Here is a 23241-nt window from a genome sequence, read left to right as displayed (position 1 = left end):
CAGTATTGTGTTAGTTATTTTTTGTAAGAAACGTTTTCATGTAACTATGCATGCATAAGTACTGATCATATAGAAAAACAACTAATCGCGTCATCATACAGAACAGGGCTTTATGCACATGCTGGCATAAAAAAAAAACTGCGCACTATCTACTCAATTAGAGACCTAGCTTGGGGGGACTTGACGACGGTGTTAATTATAATTACCCAGAACTGTGCCAGGTATAGCTATAAATAAAAGGAATGACTGAAACTAGCGTAGGAATTTCATATTTACACCAAGTTTAGTTACAACGAAAACACTTTTCATGCCGCGTCCCCTCTCAATCTCGCCACGTGTCTGTTAGTAGCACGCCTGCGGCTGCTTCTTTCCAAACAAGCTTCGCGATCATGTATTACCTCATGAAACATGACACATGCATGATGCAATGAAAAAGCATATGGCGTTTAGCACACTTAAGGTACGCGCAAGATTGACACAACTTACCAGACTTCTTTCTACTTGAATGAAATAATTACGTCGTCATATCAAGAAACAGTTTCAAGTAACTATTAAATGTCACAAAACGCGCCATTTAAACATGGTGTGCTATTAACAAAAAAACGCATTCCTTGGGGGCGAGTGAACCTGTCGGCGCCCCGTGCATTCCGGCTCAAGGCGATAAGTACGTGTGCAGCTACATGTCTTTTTTTTCCTTGAGCAATTATCAGCCTACTATCCTGAAGTTCAGGTGAATGAACGCAGTAACTTGCATGCATTAAGTGCATTGAGTGGCAGTGCCTATCGACTCCCAGACTTCGCGCTTTACTACCATGGCCCAATGCCTGTTAGCCAGTTTCCAAATGCGGCATTTATGCGCGAGAAACCTATCGAGGCTAATTTAATATTTTTTATGCTACTACGCGGATCCAGCAGTGACGCAGCTGGTCAATATATGCTGCTTCTGCAGTGCACAGGCTTGAAGCAGCCGCCGGTAACTGCGGCAGCTGCGGTAGGCACGGGCAAGCAGAACCTGTTTTGCCTACCATGCGAAAGTCGCTGCTAACATCAGCGCCACCGCATCTTCGTGACGTCGCGGGGTGAAGGAGGTCCATATGGTGTCTGATGTAGTTTCGGCCAAGCCATGGAAAGTATGCGCCCCGCGTTGGTGCCTGTTGCCGGCAGGAAACGAGAAGCTTCGTGCTTGAAAAAGAAAAGAAAAGAGGAAAAAAACGTTTATATATTTATGCAAAATGGTTCCGTAAAAAAAAAATTAGGACTACGTGCCGTTTACCCTGCTCGCTTTCCCAGTTAAGTGTTAGATAGTGCGAGAGGAAACTCCTGGTAGCCTTCGAAGTACGCGTCACACCGGAATCTGAAACTATAGCCACGGCTGTCTACAGTTTTGTTTGCTGCTTGCCTAGGCTTGTCATCCAGGCCATATGCAAGCATGGAAGGCAGGAAGCTGGATTGTTTAATTTCCTTTGATAAGTGCTCACCCTGCAATTGCATCATTACAAGTCTAGATGTTGCTTTGAGCTGCACACACGCTGTGATGCCATACTGGGGGAAACTATATTGCAAAGAATGCGCCATAGACATACATACATCTTCCGCCTTTGGCTAGCGGCTGTGCAGTGGGAGAGTCGAGTTATGTTGGGAGCAAACTTTTCTTTCATGATGGGGGGGGTGTGAGTTCGAGGTAACTTATATTGGAGTTAGCTTATATGTGGCAGTATATGGCAACTTTAACTGCTGGTATACCATAAAATATCCCAGCTTACAGCTACTACTTCCACTTTGCTGCTAAATATAGCCAGGAGTGAGTAAACTGAACATTGCCTCAGCTTTTTGAGCAGTTGGAAAGACGATGAAAACTAGAATTGTTCAAAAAAGAATGAAGCTGCGGAGCACTGAAAGTTCCTTGCCTGTTCCTCACCTGTCCAGGTGGTGTCGCCCTCTGGTAATTACACATCACAGTCGCCAGCTGAAATCAAGGCAGAGCCAGGTACGTGCGGCAGGTTGAAAGCCTCCTGTGCTTCAAGATGTGCCACTTGTAACGGACTACGTGGGTGATGATATCCTTGGTGTGATTTTCATCACTTGCATTGTTGCCTTTCTCTTTCCTTCCCCCCCCCACCCTCCCCTCTTTATTTCTTCTGGCAACCAGACGTGTGGCGGTGAGTACCAGTAGGCATGGTGTCATGAGTCCTCAGAGATGGTAGGGCCTGTGCCGATATGCTGTATGCTGTTCGTTGGCGTAGGTGTTATCTGTAGTTTTGGGAATGCAGTGCTCTCAATTTTAGTACATAGTTCAGTAGGCTGATTTTCAAATGCTGCCTGCAGTGGTACGTCTGTAGTGCTGGTTATTTCTTATCGTTCCGAATTTTTCACGCCAGAACATGTGCAGTGCATCGTTCTATATAGAACAGAGAAGAAAATCAGGCTCGGAATGCTGTACAAAGTATTATGCTAGGGGAACAGTGACTCATAGCAGCGGCTAAAAAGAAGCAATGAAGAGTACTCAGTCCAAAACAACAAACTGCAACTTCTGAAGCACAGCAGGAATTGGAAACTATCAGATTTCGATTGGTTCTTGCTGTGTTTTTGGAATTTCGTGTCTTTTTTTTCGTGTGCTTCAAATGAGGCCAACTGCTTCCTCTGGTGGTGCTGAAGCAGAAGCAGCTCATGGGAGCAGAGCAAATGGTCTTATGTGTGGCCAAGGTTGGATTCGTGGGTGAAGTGTGATTGGTTGTGGCGGGAAAGGGCGGGAAGTTTTATTTGCACAATGCTTTTCTTGAAATTTCTGCATTGCAAGAATGCGGTTTGTAGCGGTTTTGTGCAGAAACTTTCGCACTGAGTTTCACAGTGACGATGGCAACGTTCTTTGTTGCACTTGTCTCCAAGATAGTCATGCTCAACTTTGGAGGGGAATTTGAGGTGTTTCTTATGTGAGAAAAAGTGCTCGTAATCTCCTTCACAGATGTAGAAAAAAGCCCCTTTGTAGAAGGCTTTGAATGTGGCTTGGACGGTGTGGTCTAGAACACTGCCCATTCCCATATCTAGGAGAAATAAAATCTCTCTGCACATTGGGTGATTTTTTTCCTCTTTCACTTCTGGACATTGACTTTATTTGCCCACCTCACTCTGATGTCTGGCATGCGGCATGCCATCAGATATTCGCGACCATTTCTCATTGATAACTTTTATCAGAGGTGCAGCAAGCTTGACTGCTGACGATTTTTTTTTTTCAAAAATTCACTTTAATGCTTATGAAGGGAAGTAGCTTAATATAAGGTTTTCATACCTGCAGCCATTTGCAGTGGTCACAAGGAAACAGTCACCAAGAGCAATGAGAGAGAGAGGAGCTCACTGGGAGCAACTTTTGTTTCTGCTGACACATTTAAATGGCTGAGTGAGTTCACGTTTGAGACACGCTGTGACAGATGGTGAAGTTTTATTCGACAAAGACGGTTCATTGGCCGTCTTTGGATCATGTGTAATCTTCTGTGTCAACAAGGAGGTGACCTGGCTCCGTGCCAACTGCACACCAGTGGTTGTACACGCATGGGACCTTTTTGCCTTTCATATGGCAAAAAAAAAGAACATGAATGCCTGTTCAGATAGCAGCTGTCTTTAAATGTAGCTGGTACTTTGATTTCATGAATATTTAGAGCACGGTTAGGAGCATGTTAAAGGTGTTTTCTTTTCTGACCGCTTGCAAAAGTTCTGTGCAAATCGTCACGCCCTTCTTTTGCAGGCTTTGGTGGAAATGGCCAGGGCAGCCAGCCGCAGTGCCGCTCTTGGAATGCCACGGTCGTTGTCGTGGCCTCCTACACCCAGTGAGTGCTGGTGCTGCTCATCTTATCCAAACTGGATATGATGGCAATGTTCTTTGTTGCACTTGTCTCCAAGATGGTTATGCACAACTTTGGAGCGGAAGCTGAGGTGTTTCTTATGTGAGAAAAAGTGCTCGTAATCTCCTTCACAGATGTAGAAAGAAGCCCCTTTGTAGAAGGCTTTGAATGTGGCTTGCTGACAGTAATAATTGAAAGTAGTGCTAAAGAGTTGCATGAATATTCTTTCTGGAGCCACCTGCTAAGCAGGGAAAGCACCATAGACACGGAGGTACCGCGGCAGGTTGATGTCGTCTTGGTATTGTCTTAACTGGTGTATGTGTGCACTGTTTTACACTGTTGTCAGTGTCTGTCTGATGTCACTCGCGTGTTCCAGTAATGAAGTTGACCATCTCGGCTTTCTCAGATATACAGTGAGGGTACAATACTGGGACACAATTTTTCTTGAGGAGCAGGGCATGTAATGGAAGGCACCTCGAGTCGTACCAGGAAGTTGTGGAGAGAGCATGGAAGAGGTTCCAAGGGATCAGGACTGTGTTTTTGGCTGATCCTTGGATTGCAATGGAGTATGTGGGGTGACAATGTTTTTTTGGCTTGTGTGGCAGTTTGGGATAGCTGTCTACAACTCCAAGGTGTTGGGACAGCGTGCTAGGATGTTGTTCACAATGGAGGTCAGCTTACATTTGTTAAGGAAAAAGAATGAAGTACATTGATAGTGTATATATGGAGGAGGCTTTGCTGCTGATACACATAATGACTATCTTGGCAAGGGTGCAGTTTGAGTGTCTAAATAGGATACTTATTGGTCTCTGGGTGTAATATGCAGTGGGGATGAAGTGAACAGGGCATTGCACCTTATTTACATGAATATAACTTTTTTCCTCATTTCATCAGTTGCATAACTCGTCTTCAGTTATATTCGAAACTAAGGTACAAAATATTGTCAACCTTTTTCCTCGCTGCTCCTCAAAATGGCTACAACAACCTTGAGCGCCAGGCTCGTCAGCTGTTAGGAGACATTTTCGGTGACCTTGGGACCATGCGACTTGTAGGAAAAAGTGGCAGTGAACTTCGAAAGGTGGCATGCTAGTCATTGAGAAAGTGAAGGCACTGAAATATTTGAGTTGGTTAGGGAATAGAAAGGAAGGAAGGTCGGGCGCACGCCTGTCTAGTGTGAGACAAACAGCAGTGGTGGTACAGCGACGTCAGTGACCGCTGCTGCATAAAAGACTGCGTGCATTAACGCATCAGAGGCTTTGTTGTGGTCAATGATTGCGCACACATCTACGTAGTGTTGCCTCCCATATAACATCAATATATCCGTTACTTCAATATTTCTGTGTGCTGCCTCAATTTTTTTCCGAGCTCTCGGCTTTCATTTGTAGATGGCTTGAAAAAATGGTGGTTGCTTTATAACTTAATGTATTTTTTTCTTTTTTACGAGGTTGCAAACTTCCCCCTCACGTTGTGTTCATAGATGTGTTGTATACTTGCAAATACACTACTTTAATTATTGACCCGGCAATATCACAAAGGATTGCGCATCTGTGGTCACTGAGGTCCTTGGGTTCACTACGGCATGCAGTGAAACGGTAGAGAGTAAGAAACGCAACTTCGCAATTCACTTGGCAGTTTTGCTGATGAGAGCCGGCTGTAGGGATTTGGGTTGAAGGGGAAATGTCTGTTACCACCCTAAGCTCCAGAATGTCGCATAATTTCCACCCTCTGTCTCTCCTGATGCAGGCACTCTTAACGTTTAAAGGAGGAAATTAAATGGGGAGCAAATATGAGATAACTTTTTGGATAAGCATAAACTCTCCGTTCAGGCACTCAAGTGCATTGAGGAAAAGCGCACGGGTTCCGGCAGTACTCTCACCTTAGGGCACCACAAAATGTGCTCTGCCCGAGCGTTCTCTCACTACACATGCACTTTCACACACAGGAGACAACACGTCAAAACTTGTTAACCCTGTCATCTAGTAGGTTGATCCATGGGTAGGATGATGAATCATCAGGTTCTGTTTATTGCATTGGCAGAATTGCACTGCTCATCCATGGGCGTTGACGTTTTAACTGCATCCTGCTGGGATGCACTGCTAGGCACCAGTGAGCAATGTTTGCCTGTGCACTGAAGGCCAAGCGGTTCTGTTGCTTGATTCCCGCAGGAGGACCGTTCACGCATCTGTGAACGTGTTCGAAAACAGCCCGCCCGGCTGCGAAGAATTGCGGGTGGGCCTGTGGCAGGTGATGGACAGTGGTGCGTCGACCCAGGGTCACCCTTGCAACACGAACATCATGTTTGCGGGCGAAGAGACAGAGCACTTGGTCGTATGTTTCTCTCACTTGCTAAAAACACTACTTGCAGTGGATTATATTACACATGTGTGTGTGATTGTGCACTGGTAATTATTCACTTACCGTATTTTCCGGTTTATAAGTCGCACCTGTGTATAAACCCCCCCCAGCAAACTGTACTTTCTTTGCAAAAAAATCGTACATAGGTTGCATCAGCGCATAAGACGCACATGTTCATTCAGTAAGCAGTATAAAAATGTACTGAGGCTAACTTCATTAAAGGGAGAGGCGAAAATACATGCTTGCAGCAGGTCGTGTGCGGACAATCCTAGTGCTTTGGCTAGCATGCTTTTTTCCTGTGGTCTGCCTGTTAGAGCATTAGCTCATATCTCATTCCACACTCTTGCATCATTCTCAGCAATGTTCACATCACAGACATTGGAGGCACACTGAGATGCTGTAGTGCAAGTGCGAGCATGGCATGTTTATGTTTTGGCAAGAGCTGCAGCTGCGATGACTCACCTGGAGAACTTGCAGCACGCCACGAAATGTTGGGAAACTAGTAACAGCTCAGCATGTTTTTGAAAAATTATTTCCTCTACACGACCGCTAAGGCTCAGACGTTCGCATTACACACTTGTAACCGTCCTGTCGGAACAGCAAGAAAGCTTACAGCAAGAAAGCCTGGATGACGGACTGCCTGTGGTTGTTCATTTACTGGTGTTCAAATAGGAGATGAGGGAAGCTGGACGCCACATGTGTCTCGTCCTAAACAGCTGCTCCATGCACCATGTTGAGGACCTAGAACTGATTCGCGTGGGGATTAAGTTTCTACCGCCATATTAGACGTCTCAGATCCAGCTGCTTGACTAGGCAGGGCATTATCACTAGCAGCTGAAGACAAGCACTCTCTAGACAAAGAGTTTTCAAACTTCTTTAGCTCGGGGAACCCCATTGTCTTCCAAGAGGTACTGTAGAACCCTGCATGCCTTGGCTCTCATCCCTGCCTGCCTGACATGCATGTAAAACGGAGCACAAAGATGCGTGGCTCCTCAAAAACCGCTCACATACAACGAGTAATGATTGGCTATAGAGTGCAGCTGTTTGCTAGGAGCAACTGCAGTCTGGTTAGTCTCAAAATGAAGTGGATAAGAGTAAGATCGGTTGGTTGAGGCATGCATGGATTCAAGTGCTCAGGGAACCCTAAAAAGTGCTCAAAGGAACCGAGGGTTTCCATAGAACCCAGTTTAAGAGCCCCTGTTCGAGACCTTTAGCTGCAGTGGTGGACTTATTCTAAGCTTTCAAAATGCTTCCTGCATTGCGGAACGCCTCACCAAAGCAGTCCGTAGAGAACTGGTTTAGGAAAGCAGGCCTAGGAAGAGTACTGGCTACAGCAGCTCTTCTTGAGGTGGTCTTAACAGAAGGAGACGCTTTGCCCAAATTTTGGGAGAGCATGGAGAGGATGCACACACAAGCTGACGAGCCACTTCCTTTCTGAGCAAGATAAGATTGAAAAGGTTACCACTGTTGCAAATAGGACCACAAAACAAGGTTATCATGGGAACAGGTATTGTGCATTAGGAGGGCACATTATGGCATGTATTCTGCATGACAAAGAAGCCTGGAGACAAGGTAATCAACAGTCGCTCCAACCATTTGAAGGGAGCAACAGCATGAGCAAGACTCTCTCTTCAAATCAGCTTAGAGCAATAATGGCATCCTCTTCTGTGCCTGTTGAAAAGGATGTCCTATTGGACTTTCCATTTCTCAGAATCGTTTCTGTGGCAGCCTAGGAACTGCAGGAATCATTAGAGATAAGCGAGCGCTGGAAAAAAGAGTTTGGATGGGTGATTAAGCATACTGGTACAGTAGAACCACTTAATAGTAAAGTAGCTCGGACCAGCAAAAATCTTTACTGTATCATTTTTTGGCGATGGCAAGGCTCAACTATGCTCTCTGGCTGCTTACTAAGTGCGAAGTGTTGGTTTATAAAACAAGCACTCACAAATACCTTACATCGTGCTCTTACCATCCCTTTATGTGATATTTATTATTGGTTATCACATGATATTATGTTTTCGACATTTTTCACATCTTGTGGAAGTACTGCATTTACACGAATGCAATGTGGCTACAAAATTAAAGCAAGTTTGATTTCATCTGAAAACCAAAGTTTTACATCACGATGGCATCGCCTTCTGTGGCATCAGCGTCATTTAAGAGGCAGGAGTTAAAAAAAGTGTGCGACAAAGTCGAGCATGGCAAAACCACCTAGGCAGTCCCACCGTGCCTCTGCTTTTTGCCGCTGCTTCCCCATGCTTTGCGCTGCTCTGCTATGATCGCTCGCCCTTTTCATCCCGTTTCTACCCCTCACAGCACTTTAACTGGCTTTCCTTTCTCAGCGACCCGCGCCGGCTTCTTTCTGCGTCCATAGGCGGCTTTACTTTTTCTGTGCGCGGCGCGCGCTTTGCCTCACGGCATCAATGTCTTCCAAAAGTTGGATTCTTCTAGCGGCTTTCTACTCGGTGGTGAAGCCACCTCGAAGATCTCATTCGGTATTTGCTTCGCGATCGAGACTTCGCGCGTGCCGCGATGTCGTCAATCCACAGGCAGTACATCGCCATGGTCAGACGCTCTTTGCTATAGCCGTTTCTTCGAAAAAAAAATCTTTACTATAACTGGTTTGGTTTATGAGGGTTTAATGTCCCAAAGCGACTCAGGCTACGAGGGATGCCGTAGTGAAGGGCTCCGGAAATTTCGACCACCTGGGGTTCTTTAACGTGCACTGACATAGCACAGTACATGGGCCTCTAGAATTTCGCCTCCATCAAAATTCGACCTCCGTGGCCGGGATCGAACCCGCGTCTTTTGGGCCAGCAGCCGAGCGCCATAACCACTCAGCCATCGCGGCGGCCCTCTTTACTATAACTGAAGTAAAATATGTACAGACTCTGTGGGAGGTGAAATGGGACTGCAGCTTCACTTTACTATATCCAATTTTTTACTATAACAGAGTTTACTATAGTGGGGATCTACTGTAATGCAAAAATAAAGCTTTAGTTGGCATGCAACAGCTAGCAGGTAACGCTTCTAAAGGCAGAAAAGGGTAAAAACACCTATCAGTTGAAAGTAGGCATGCTTCATGTCAGAGGATGGTGCTGTTTGTGTTGAGTGGAGCATAGCCTTGATTGCCTGCAGAATGAGTTCAGGAGGAAGGTTGCTGATCCAGGGATTGGTTTTGATAGATAACTAAATGTTTGTTGATCTGTAATAAGGGAGTAATTACTAATTAGCAATCACCCAACTGTAGCCACGAAGCTGCAAAGGAAAGGCAATGAAACCTTTGTAGCTGTATGGCTGTGCTTGGGCGGATGCTTATGAGTATTTACCCCTTTCTTACAAATCTACTCCACCTTGGGGGATTCTTCTAAACATTGGACCTACTTGCAGCTCTCTTGAAAGATATGCACGGGAAAGAATTCTTGTGACAAAAACTTGTTTCATTGATGACCTGTGTACCAGTATTACAGTCACCGATCGATTTCCTGGACTTTTCAGGACTCCAGAAATGGTGCAAATAATCGCACTGTCTCAAAAGTTTGTAAGCTTAAAAACAAAAACACTTCACTGACAGCAACCTACTTTAAGAATTTCCAATTTCACCATTTCATCATTTGCCTTGTTACGCATGCAAGTGACAGTATTAGCTTGTACAGTCATCCACACACTTGTCTAGAGTGCTCCAATGGCAGGCTCTGTTGTGCATTTTTGACAGTCGCTGCTGCCTGGCTGGTCTGGCACAGCTTTTATACACACTAGGAGCTAAACATGATCCATGGCAATGTTTCGAGCTCTAGGCCACTTGTTAATGATGCAGGTGTACTCTCCGGTGCAACGTTCAAGCGCTGTTAACAGGTGTGTGGATGACTGTACTTGAGTCTAAGCCATGCTTTCATTATGTCCACATCACAAATCATGTCACTGATAGTAAAATATGTGATGTGGGCGCAGGTCATCCCACGTATCATGCTACGAGCCAGTTCCACACTTGCACATCGCAAAGCTCACTCCACTGCTGGAGTTCATTTTTCTGGTGATGCTCACAAAGACTGATAGAGGGAACTTGTGGGAAGATTTGAGTAGAGGTGACCTCCTCCCATTGCCCCCATTCCCCGACCCCATAACCCCCCTCGTTACCAGGGGCAGAGATGGCATTTGATCCCCAGTGGACATCTAACTTTTTTGCAAACCACCTCACTAGGAAAGAATCCAACATCTTGCCAATAACTTGAGCGACAAATGGAAGGTAAAGAAATCAGCAACCTCATTCAAGTTAGTCATCAAAGTAAATCCACTTCAGTTCAAGTTAGTGACAGCGCAAATATTCGGCTGTTTCCGAGCACTTATGTTAGGTCGAAAAATGAATCTTTCGGACTCCACAGGCTCTTGCTGGCATCTGTTTTAGAGTGAAAAAGTCTTTTTGATTTCACAGAGTCCAAAATATTGGTTGCTGAAAAGTTCACATTCTAAGGAACATGGCTGTCGCCTAACGAAGTTCAAAATATTCCTCTAGTCCGAAGTATCAGAATCTGAAAAATCTTTCATCTACTGTAGTTCTGAAGTTGCACAAACGTTTCCAGGGCCTCAAGTTTAACGCAGCATACTTCCCTTGCACTGCCTTAGGGTGGTTCTGTAGGGTGCATTCCCAATTATTTTTTTTTTTCACATCGTAACAGATCTGGCACATAAAATAATTGGTGTCCCATGTGACGGCAGATGTATTGGGTGTCTATTGTAGAATGTACTAGCTACATTGAAATATAGAAGAAAATATTATTTCACTAAATCCTGCGGACAGGCCGCCATTGGAATCTGAACCTGGCAACGTTTAACGCTAGAACTTTAGCTAGTGAGGCTAGCCTAGCAGTGCTGTTTGAGGATCTAGCGGGAATTAAATGGGATGTGATAGGGTTTAGCGAAGTTAGGAGGACAGGTGAGGTGTATACAGTACTAAAGGACGGACACATACTGTGCTATCGCGGGTTAGAGGATAGACGAGAACTAGGTGTAGGATTCCTCATTAATAAGGATATAGCTGGAAACGTATAGGAGCTCTACAGTATTAACGAGAGGGTAGCAGCTATAGTAATTAGGCTGAATAGGAGGTACAAGCTGAAAGTGGTGCAGGCCTACGCACCCACATCCAGCCATGATGACCAGAACCGTTGAAAGTTTTTATGAGGACGTAGAATCGGCAATGAATAAAGTAAAATTGTAGTACACCGTACTGATGGGCGACTTCAATGCAAAGGTGGGCAAGAAGCAGGCTGACGACCACGCGGTAGGTGGCTATGGGATAGGCTCTAGAAAGAGCAGGGGAGAGTTATTAGTCGAATTCGCGGATAGAAATAATTTATGGATCATGAATACCTTCTTCTGCAAACGAGAAAACAGGAAGTGGACCTGGAAGAGCCCCAATGGTGAGATTAAAAATGAAATCAACTTCATACTATGCGCTAAACCTTGCATCATTCAGGATGTGGCCGTCCTGGGAAAGGTGCGTTGCAGCGACCACAGAATGGTAAGGTCTAGAATTAGCTTAGACTTGCAGAGGGAACGGAAGAAGCTAGTGAAGAAGAAGACCATTAACGAGTTAGCTGTAACAGGGAAAGCACAGGAGTTTAGGATAGCGCTGCAAAACAGATATTCGGCTTTAACTGATGAAGATGATCTTGATGTTCATTCAATGCACGATAATCTGACATCAATAATTACGGAGTGTGCAGTAGAAGTAGGCGGTAGGACAGTTCGAAAAGATACCGGGAAGCTATCTCAGGTGACGAAAGATCTGATTAAGAAGCGCCAAAACTTGAGGGCATCTAACCCTACCGACAGAATAGAACTAACGGAGCTATCAAAGTTAATAAATAAGCGCAAGGTAGCTGACATAAGGAAGTTTAATATGGAGAGAATCGAGCATGCTATTAAGAACGGAGGTAGCCTAAAAACAGTGAAGAGGAAACTAGGCATAGGTAAAAACCAGATGTATGCATTAAGAGACAAGCTGGGCAATGTCATTAGCAATATGGATAAGATAGTTAACATAGCCGAAGAGTTCTACACAGACTTGTACAGTAGCCAATGTAATCAGAGCGTTAATGAGAAAGACAGCAGTGCACAGCAATGTGTCATCCCACCAGTAATGAAAGATGAAGTAAAGAAAGCCTTAGAAGCAATGAAAAGGGGAAAAGCAGCTGGGGAGGATCAGGTAACAGCAGATCTGTTTAAGGATGGAGGGGACATCGTGCTAGAAAAATTAGCCACCCTGTATACGCAATGCCTTATGACCTCGACTGTACCAGAAGCTTGGAAGAATGCAAACATTATCTTAATTCATTAGAACGGAGACGCCAAGGACTTGAAAAATTACAGGCCGATCAGCTTACTATCCGTTGCCTACAAAGTATTTACTAAGGTAATCGCTAATAGAGTCATTGCAACGTTAGACTTTAATCAACCAAATGATCAGGCAGGCTTTTGTAAAGGATATTCCACAATAGATCATATTCACACTATCAATCAGGTGATAGAGAAATGCGCAGAATATAACCAACCTCTATATATAGCTTTCATTGATTACGAGAAAGCATTTGACTCAGTGGAAACCTCAGCAGTCATACAGGCATTGCGTAATTAGGGGGTAGAAGAGCCTTATGTCAAAATACTGGAAGATATTGATACGGGAATAAAAGAAGAGGCGGAGAGCGAGCGCGAGCGGCGAGCGCGCGGCTCTAGCACGAGGGAGATAGAACGAGAAAGCTTGGCCGCCGCCGGTCGTGCTTCGCCGGCTCTCCTCCGTACTGCTGCTATATTTCTCTGGGCGGGCCCGTGGCCACCCCGTGGCATCCCACACCGTAACATTTTGGTGTCAGAAGCGAGATCATGCCGCTCACCCGCTCCCAGAATCAAGCACCCGACGTGCCAGACGACAGGAGTCCACCACCAGCCGATAGCGCCGACGACACGGCGGCCGGCGCCGCTAGACCTAGGCGCTCGGAGAGGCTCGGCTCTTCGCAGCAGCCGGACGCCGGTGTTGAGCGCCTCCTGGATACAGTCACCCAACGGATGGACACATGGGAGGCCCGTCTGACTGCCCAGGCTGGGGAGATGGAAGCTCTCCGGCGCGAACTCCGTCGCCTGGTGCCAGCCGAGCCGAGCACAGGTCAGGTGCCTTTGGGCGTCCCCGCCGCCGCTGTTTACGGCTCTGCCGTCGCTGGGCCTGCGGTCGTGGCCGCCAATGGCGTGCTCGGCGCGGGTGCGTCCTCGCCACAGTGTTCGTTGGACGTTGTGGAATTGCCCACATTTGACGGCACCATCTCGTGGGATGCTTACCGCATCCAGCTGGACGGTATTGCGGCGGCGAGAGGCTGGGACGAGCAAATGAAGGCATGGATGCTCGTTGCAAAACTGAGGGGCCGTGCCACCGAGCTGCTGCAGAACGTGCCGCCCGACCAGCTGGGCTCTTACACTGTTCTGGCAGGCCTCCTCGCCGACCACTATGGTGCCTCAGGTCAACCCTGTGTGCAGTACCACCGCCTGCGAGCCCACCGTCAAGAGCCCGGGGAGACGTACCAGGACCTCGCCGCCGCCATTGAGCGCCTGGCTCTGCAGTCGCTGCCGGGAGCGCCTCAGAACGCCGTGGCCCTGGTCGGCACCGAGGCGTTTGTCGACGCCATCCGACTCCCCGAGGTGCAGCGCTTGGTCCGCTCTGGCCGTCCTGATTCCGTCCGCGCCGCCATGGCGCTCGCCATTGAGGCGGAATTGACTTTGCTGGCCACGCGGGGGTCGCCACCGTCTGCCGAGCGCAGCATCCGGGTGCAGGCTCCTCGGTCCGCAGCCCCAACTGCGGCCTCTATCCGACGCCTGCGTAACAACGTCCGCATGACCTGCTTCCGCTGCGGCTTGCGGGGACACTACGCGAGGGACTGTGCCGGCCCTCCAACGTCGGGAAACGATTTGGCGGAACTCCGGGGGCACCGTTCCGCCGGGGGCACCGTCCCCACACTCCTTCGTTCTCCGCGTCCCCTCCTTTCGTCGGCTCCGATTACCACTGATGCTCCTTACGTGCTCGTCGACGTCGCCCTGCTTGACCGGCACGTAAAGGCCTTGGTTGACACTGGAGCGGCTGTCAATGTACTGCACAAATCGTTTGTTGCTAACGCGCCCCACCTGCTTCTGCCAGCCGCCAAAACCCGGCTCTTAGCTTTTAACGGCACCCCTGTGGAGCAAGTCGGACGTGTCGTCGTCAACCTGACAGCACTAGGAAATACCATCTCCACCGAGTTTGTTGTCGCAGTCAGCCCTATTTGGCCAGTGGTCCTCGGGTGCGGGTGGTGCCAGCAAGCCGGAGTCGTCCTTAATTTTACTAGAACCAAACCACGGGCGAGCCGAACTCTCTGTGGGCCGGGCTGGCTTAGCCGGGTTTCCAGCCTCGGTGTCACCCTGTGGCAGTCCCTGGTGTCGGCGACCAAGCGTGCCTCAGCATCTCTGCGTGACCTCGCGACGAAGTGGCCGTGTCGAGTCAAGCCGTTCGACGTCACTACAGTGACTGTGGCGTCCGCCGTGACCCTGCCACCGGGTGCGGCAACGTGGGTGTATGCCAAGCTTGACAGTCCGGTCACAGCAAACGTGCTGTTCGAACCCATCCGGTGTTCAGCTCCAGCCCGTCAGATGACCTCCCCTCGAAGCCTTCTGCCTGTGCTCAAAGGAGAGGCCCACGTATTTATACTCAACATCAGCAGCGTACCTCTCGCGCTGACTCCCGGCACGCAATTGGGTACAGCCTCAGTTTTGGACCCCGGGTCACCAGTGGCGTCTCTGCAATCTGAAGCCCCGCCTCGCCACCCTCCAGCGCCGGCGATCCTATCATGGGAAGAATTTAACTTTGGACCCAGCCTGACCTGCGCGGAGCTCGCCTCTCTGAAGACCTTGCTGCTCGAGCATCGCAGTTGCCTTGCTGTCAGCGCCGGTGAACTCGGGTGCACTTCCTGGGCTCAACACCGGATCAACACCGAAAACCGCGGGCCCGTTCATCACCAACCTCGCCGTGTAGCGCCAGCCGAACGGAGAGTCATCCAGCAGCACGTGTGCGACATGCTTGACCAGGGAATCATTGCCCCTTCTTGTAGCCCTTGGTCCTCCCCTGTCGTCCTTGTGCGCAAGAAGGATGGAACACTCCGCTTCTGCGTGGACTATCGGAAGCTAAATGCTATTACTAATTGCGACGTGTACCCGCTGCCTCGCCTCGACGATGCGCTTGACCGCCTGAAGGGGGCCTGTTATTTTTCCACGCTAGATCTGCTCTCGGGCTACTGGCAGGTGCCTGTTCACCCCGATGATGCGGAAAAGACGGCTTTCGTGACTCCCGACGGCCTTTACCAGTTCAACCGTATGCCCTTCGGTCTCTCGAACGCTCCAGCCACCTTCCAGCGTCTCATGGACCGAGTCTTAGGCCATTTGAAGTGGACTATGGCGTTGGTCTACCTGGATGACGTAATTGTCTACGCGGCTACATTTGAAGAACACCAGAGACGCCTCAAACTCGTCCTCGAAGCCCTTACCTCTGCTGGGCTTCGCTTAAAACCAAAAAAATGTTTCTTCGGTTTCGCGGAGGTGACGTACTTGGGTCACGTTGTGAGCCGGCATGGCATCCGTCCCGACCCTGAAAAGCTAAAAGCGCTTAGAGCTTACACAGCTCCCACCACCGCCAAGGAGCTCAAAAGTTTCCTTGGATTTGCTTCGTATTTCCGTCGTTTCATTCCGGACTTTGCCAAGCGCAGCGCTCCATTGACCGCCCTGCTGAAGAAGAATGCACCGTGGAGTTGGACGCAGGCCCAACAGCTCGCGTTTCTTGACGTCAAGCACGCCCTCCTCGAGCCTCCTACATTGGCCCATTACGACGAATCGGCCCCCATCGTCCTCCACACGGATGCCAGCCAAGATGGGCTCGGCGCTGTTTTCCTGCAAGAAGACGAGTCTGGTGACCACAAAGTCCTAGCTTATGCCAGCCGCCAGCTTTCCGACGTTGAGCGCCGCCGCCACTCTTCAGAACTCGAGTGCCTCGCCGTTGTCTGGGCCGTCGAGAAGTTCCGTCCCTACCTGTACGGCCGTCACTTCACCATAGTCACGGACAATAGCGCTCTCACTTGGCTGCAGTCCGCCAAACATTTGAATGCCAAGATTGCACGCTGGTCCCTGCAACTTCAAGAGTACAATTTCACAATAGTGCATCGGCGCGGCTCTGCCCATCAAGATGCCGATTTCCTTTCTCGCCACCCTTGTTCCGTGATGGTTTTGACGGACCTGAGGACTGCACAAACGCAAGATCCCGCCATTGCTGCCATAATCCACTCCCTTGGCACCGCCGCCGGCGCAGGCCTCCGCCAACTACGCCGGGTCTATCGAACGAAGGACGACCTCTTGTGTCATGTGAAGCGGCTCCGTGGTCGACCACCCGTCTGGTTGCCAGTTGTGCCGGCAACACTGCGGTCGCAAATCTTGCGCGGCTTACACGACGCTCCCACGGCTGGTCACCTTGGTCGCGGCAAGACCTACGCACGAGTGTCGGAGCGGTTTTGGTGGCCTAATATGTCCAGAGATGTCAAGGAACACGTGGCGTCCTGCCAGACATGCCAGTACAGAAAACCGTCCACAGGTGTAACCAAGCCACCCCCGCAGGCTTTTTCGCCACCAAGTTCACCTTTCGAGCTGGTTGGACTGGATCATTTGGGCCCGTTTCCGAAGACGCGTGCCGGCAACCGGTATGTTCTGGTTGCGATCGACTACTTCTCCAAGTGGGTCGAAGCACTGCCCGTTCCAGACACGTCGTCCGCTCATGCCGTCGCGTTTGTGGAACAGCATCTCGTTCTTCGTCACGGTGTTCCCCGGCGCCTCATCACGGACCGTGGGAGCTGCTTTATGTCCCATGAATTCGAGCGAGCCCTCCGCTCCTTCGGCATTGCGCATTCCACTACATCCGTCAATCATCCGCAGTGCAATGGCCTCGTGGAGCGTGTTAACCGTACCCTCACGGATATACTCGCATCCTACGTCGCTCCGTCCCACACAAACTGGGATCGTTTTGTTTCTGCTGCAGCTTTTGCAGTCAACACTGCAGCGCAAGAAACAACGCATGTGACGCCGTTCTCAGTCGTCTATGGCAGAACGCCCTCCATCCCTCTCGACACGCAGTTGGGCCTTCCCCATCCTACTGCGTCACCAACTGAATCTGCTCAACGACTTCATTCCGCCCGTCTCGACGCCCAGCGCAACCTCCTCACGGCTCACGCGCGTGTGCAAGCGGCCAACGCGGCAGCACCACCACATCCCCCCTTCCGGCCCGGTGACTTGGTCCTCGTTCGCCGCACCATCCGTGCGACTGGCCGTGCCGCAAAGCTCTTGCCCCGATACCGCGGCCCTTACCGTGTCGTTGCCCGACTCGGCCCCGTGACATACCGCCTCGAAGACCTGCCAGAGCATCGACCATGCGGTGTGCACCACATTTTCCCAGAGCATGTTTCAAACATGAAGCGATATGTCTACGGCGCCTGCGGTGACTCCGACTTAGCTACCGGGTCCTCATCAGTGCCGTCGTCGCCTGCTGGCTCCATGCCTTCCCCACGCAATGCAGTCCCATAAACGGATCGCCGCTCAATATGCATAAAACTCCCTGAATTTAGCCTAACCGGTGTGGGACCTTCTTCGGCGACTGCAGACACCTTCGCCCAGCTCACACACTTCGAATTCAACGAAGAGTGTGACCGTTTCCTATCTGCGAGCCCACATTGCATCGCCCCAGGAAACCCTGCATCAAAGCACGGCCTGACTTCTCCGCCCCCCCCCCCCCCCCCCCCCCCCCCCCCCCCCCCCCGGTGGAAAGGTGATACGGGAATAAAAGAAGAGGCGGAGAGCGAGCGCTAGCGGCGAGCGCGCGGCTCTAGCACGAGGGAGATAGAACGAGAAAGCTTGGCCGCCGCCGGTCGTGCTTCGCCGGCTCTCCTCCGTACTGCTGCTATATTTCTCTGGGCGGGCCCGTGGCCACCCCGTGGCATCCCACACCGTAACAATATATATAGCAACTGCACAGCTACTATAGTCCTCCATAAAGTCAGCAATAAAATTCTAATAAGGAAGGGCGTCAGGCAAGGAGACACGATTTTGCCACCGCATGTTTACAGGAGGTATTTCGAGCCCTGAATTGGGAACAGTTGGGAATAAGAATAAATGGAGAATACCTAAATAATCTGCGATTTGCTGATGACATTGCCTTGCTGAGTCATTTGGGAGGTGAACTGCAAATCATGATCAATGAGTTAGACAGGCAGAGCAGATCGATGGGTTTAAAAATTAACATGCAGAAAACCAAGGTAATGTTCAACAGCCTAGCAAAGGAACAACAGTTCACAATTGGCAGCGAGAGCCTAGAAATTTTGACGGAATACGTCTACTTAGGGCAGGTAGTGACAGCTGATCCGGATCATGAGAGGGAGCTAACTAGAAGGATAAGAATGGGGTGGAGCGCATATGGCAAATTCTCGCAGATCATGAGTGGCAGTTTACCAATTTCCCTCAAGAGGAAAGTGTACAACAGGATAATCTTACCGGTACTCACCTACGGGGCAGAAACGTGGAGGCTAACGAAAAGAGTTCAGCTTAAGTTAAGGACAACACAGCGAGCCATGGAAAGAAAAATGATAGGTGTAACGTTAAGAGGTCGGAAGCGGGCAGAGTGGGTGAGGGAACAAACACGGGTTAATGACATCCTAGTCGAAATCAAGAGAAAGAAATGGGCTTGGGCAGGGCATGTAATGCGAAGGCAAGATAACCGCTGGTCCTTAAGGGTAACGGAGTGGATTCCAAGAGAAAGTAAGCGTAGCAGGGGGCGGCAGAAGGTTAGGTGGGTGGATGAGATTAAGAAGTTTGCAGGCAAAGGGTGGATGCAGCTGGCAAAGGATAGGGTTAATTGGAGAGACATGGGAGAGGCCTTTGCCCTGCAGTGGGTGTAGTAAGGCTGATGATGATGATGATGAAATCCGGCAGTTCACAAAACTGTAGTGGGTTATATCCTGGTTCCAGGCTGCCTGTCTGTGTAAGTGAAAATTGAGGTCTGGCAATCTGAAACTGACTTCTTGATCTATGGCTTACAAGGAGCTTGAAGCGAGGTTGAAGGATGAACCTTTGTCCTCTTTCTCTTCCAGAACTCTTCTGTGGCCGTGCTGTTTGAGAACCTGACTGTAGGGAACTACTGTGTTCGGGTGAGTTGGCAGTCAGATTTTCAGTTCATTATTATGGTGTGGTATAATCCTTGATCCAAGACTGATAGCGACATCTCATTTGTGTAGTCCTGAGCGAGAAGCTTATTGAGTGTCAGGTGTTGTACAGTACAAATGCGTGTAAGGACCGCACCCGTGTATGGGCCACACCCAGTTTTCCCAAAGGAAATTTAAAAAAAAGTGATATCTGTATAAGGGCCACACCCAAACTTTCTATGACCCATACGGGAACAGCCTTCGAAATGCATGCGCCGTGGCCTCTATGAGCAGCGGTGGAGGCGATGCATGCGCACAGGAGCTTCCACGTGCTGCGCCCACGGATGGCGGCCAAGACTGCGGCTCATCATCATCGTCAACTTTTTGCTCTGCCGCGAGCTCCCGCTATTCATATCAGCATCAGTATCACCAGCTCCAGACTTTTGTGGCTGTCAAAGGAACGGGAGTTGTGGTAGCCTGTTAGTTCACAGTAGTTGTGCCTTTCGCGTGCTTCTGCCGAGCATTGCAGTTTTAGCACGGTGGGCATGCACCTTAATAACTGCATGACTGGGAGTTTGCTCTCGAACACGGCAAGCGTGCGGTGTGCAGGAAATTTGACGTGACAGAGAAGTGCATCCTACGATAGTGCCACCAAAAGGATACATTGAGGAACACAAGCCGCAAAAAGTGCGCTTTCCGAGGCAAGCCGTGCAAGTTTTCCAAACTGGAAGAACAGCTGCTCTGCTAAGTGATGGAAGCGCGGAACAATGGCGTTGCGTTGACAGTGGACATGCTGCGCGTCTTCTTCTGGGATGACTGCGCACAAGAGCACAGCACCAGGGAGTCAGCATACTCCGCGAGTGACGATTGAAAGTAGAATAAATGCCGCTTATTCCCGGATATTTGTGTTTTCACCTTAAAAAAAATTGTTTTCACACATTGCTTGTATGGGCCGCACCCCGAAAATTGGCCTTCAAATCTGGAAGAAAAAGTGCGGCCTTTACACGCGTTTATCCAGTACTTCCACCTGGTGCATTGTTGTTCCTTGGGAACCCCACATCATGCGTTTTTTGCACGAGGTGAAAGTTTGAAAGTTTTTGCGTTTATTTATTTAGCAAAGAGTGCAAAATACAAAGACACAAATTCGGGGACCCAACAAAATTTGTTTACAGTTGTTTGTTATGGCATGGATTTACAGATAGAGAGATGGGGTATGCATTTCAGCATGCAAAAATGCGATACCCATTCAGCAAACTGGTTTTATTCACTCCTGCATGGCATGGGCCAGTTAGTGGCCCACTGCAGAAACCTTGAAACAACCTGACACGATTTTTTTCATAAGGCAATGGAACTGAGCACTTTCACAGATTTTTGATGCATACTGCTCTCTTGCGAAAAAGTTTCTTTGCATAGAGTAACTGGGTGATAATCTCAGAAATATCTACTGTACAGGTTGCAGTTGCCGCACTCTGTTTCAGTGGGTTTGAAGCAAATAACGGTGGCACAGTTTCAGGTGGAAACGGCGCCACCGTTGTCTGTTTTAGCAATTTCCCGGCTCTTCAGTTTTTTCTTGTCCTCTGTACCATGTAAGACATGTTTACAAGGCTCTGCAGTGCTCTGCAGTATACCTGAATGGGCAAAGCTGTCACAAGCACACACACACACACAAAACCTCATAAAGTTTCTGCTTAAGTGTGTCCCGAAGAGAGCAATTTACTCATTGGCATCCACACAAGTGCAGCCATACCGGCTACGCTTGGGTGCATATTCGTAGAGCAACTTATCCGGTAAATCGGAAGTCCTGGTTTCGAACCCTGGACCAGGACGAGTCTTTCTTTAACAACGAAGTTTCTGTGGAAGCTATGCAACTTTCCTTTGTAGCCGTATGGCTGCGCTTGTGTGGCTACCAATGAATAATTTGTTGCCTTATTACAAACTTACTCCACCTTTGGGGATTCCCCTAAACATTTGACTCAGTGTGTCTCATGACTCAAAACAGTGACCTGCCACTTGGGATGAGGTGGGCAGGCGGAATTTCTGGGAGAAAACAATCTGTCAAAATTTTCTTTTTTCAGCGAATGAACTGTCTCCCCAAATTGTAAGACTTTTTTAAGTGGGTTCATTATGCGAGCAAATATGGAAAAAATTAGTCACACTCACTGGTAAAAAAGGATCTTGTGAAAACACATTTATTGTGTTTCCAGTGCAACTGTTGCAATTTCTGTTTGGCACTGTTGATGCCAAGTGTTTTTATTGTGCCAGAACAATTGAGGGCCCTTATATGTACTATGTTGAGTTTTTAAGTTCTATCTCTTCGCCTTTTCAGGAATTCATGAATATGTAAGCTTGTGTGAACGAATCCGCAGTTACCCCTTGAAATATTGTACCGTAATTTCTAGCATTATTAGTGTATTTTTTTTATCTTGTGTTATTTCAGGCAGTGCCGTTATTTAGAGTGCAGGACAATTATACACACTGGGGAATCAAAATTTTCTCACATTTTAGTGGCAGATTCAAAGGGGGTGTTTACTATGTGAATGAATTCATTATGGTGGTAAATACAAAATACTGGGGCATTTCCCCGCCTCCATTGGTTCCAGTGAGCTTTGGTGTTTTCCCCCGAATGTCTGATCCTGATGAAACTTCACACACACTGGCTGTTGTTCAGCTGCGGTCAGCATGGGGCTTGCTGTGGCACATGTTTACAAATTCAAGCCGTTCCCTTGCTTGCATTTCACCGCGTGCAGGTGACTCCTGTGTGTGATCCGTCCGAGGACTGCCTCACTCTCATGTCCAAGGTGATCGAGCTGCCCTCAGGTGAGCCCTTCACTACTTCATTGCTGTGGTGCACACAGGTGTGAGTGTTACTGAGTGCCTTTGCATGTCATTTCACTGTGTGAAGCTGTCACGTCACGATACATTCTTCCTGAGCTTGCAAGGGGCTGTGTTAAGGGAATGAATGCGCTGCTTTTTCCCATGTACTGGGATTCGCCTAAATGGACCTACAAATGTGAACGCTGTGCGTTTGCATTGTGTGCACACTGTGCATGTTGTTTGTGTTCCTTGTTTGCCCTCGTCCTTTTTTTTTGTGCAATTATATGTGTTAGAAAAAGAAAAAGGTTGTGACCACACTGGCTTGCACCCAACCAAAACCTTGAGGTGAGCAATTTTGGGGTCTTTTTTTTGTTTAGTAGTGCATTTTGAATCCTTTCATGCTTTCCTAGAACCAGCCTGAATGCGGCTGTCATATTTTATTCTCAGCCGCAGAAAGGGAGGCCTGCCAGTCATCTTGGGGTGCTCAAAGGGTGACATCCTCTGTTCGGTGAACGTACTGTTTTTGATTGCAGAGGCAAACCTGTATTATGGGAGAGAAGTTTCTGAATTTTCACCTAAATCTAGAATTAGACTCAGTCAGGTGTGGGTGGGGGCAGTTTGTGATCCATGTGCTTTAATATGCCTATATATTCTGATCAATCTTTCTAATATAATTTATTGGAAGTAGCACTTGCTCGTCATCTTTCTTAGGTTCCTCTATTTGCTGCGCTTTATATTTACTAGAATTAGACACTTGGCAATGGTTGCAGTGCTGTGTCTTAGCTTATGAAGCCAAAAGTGATGCTTTCGCACTAACGAAAAGGCTGCGTGACTCTGCGTCTCTGCTGAACCATAATGGTGGCATTGTCAAAGTCATCTTGTAGGGTGCCAATAGGTATTGAGGCACTGTAAGTGAACCGGACAGGCAATGCTATCTGGTGGGGAAGCATTGCACAATTTACAGTGGCAGGCAGTGTGCTGGCCAGGAA

At 48.6% G+C, this 23241-nt stretch overlaps 1 protein-coding gene across 4 annotated transcripts in view; it reads left to right on the top strand.

Annotated features, from left to right (window-relative positions):
• LOC144107836 (uncharacterized) overlaps nucleotides 1–23241 on the top strand; it is a 65983-nt gene that overhangs the window by 16063 nt on the left and 26679 nt on the right. For all 4 annotated transcript variants that reach the window (XM_077641049.1, XM_077641048.1, XM_077641046.1 and 1 more), the window contains exons 4-8: nucleotides 1927–1987; nucleotides 3740–3821; nucleotides 6002–6164; nucleotides 19388–19444; nucleotides 22186–22255. In XM_077641049.1, coding sequence (XP_077497175.1) covers nucleotides 1927–1987; nucleotides 3740–3821; nucleotides 6002–6164; nucleotides 19388–19444; nucleotides 22186–22255 — 433 coding nt within the window. The remainder of the gene's footprint in view (nucleotides 1–1926; nucleotides 1988–3739; nucleotides 3822–6001; nucleotides 6165–19387; nucleotides 19445–22185; nucleotides 22256–23241) is intronic.

The sequence above is a fragment of the Amblyomma americanum genome, chromosome 10 (assembly GCF_052857255.1).
Source record: "Amblyomma americanum isolate KBUSLIRL-KWMA chromosome 10, ASM5285725v1, whole genome shotgun sequence".
NCBI lineage: Eukaryota > Metazoa > Arthropoda > Arachnida > Ixodida > Ixodidae > Amblyomma > Amblyomma americanum.
Note: the sequence above shows the minus strand (reverse complement) of the source record. Positions and strands in the feature narration are given on the sequence as shown.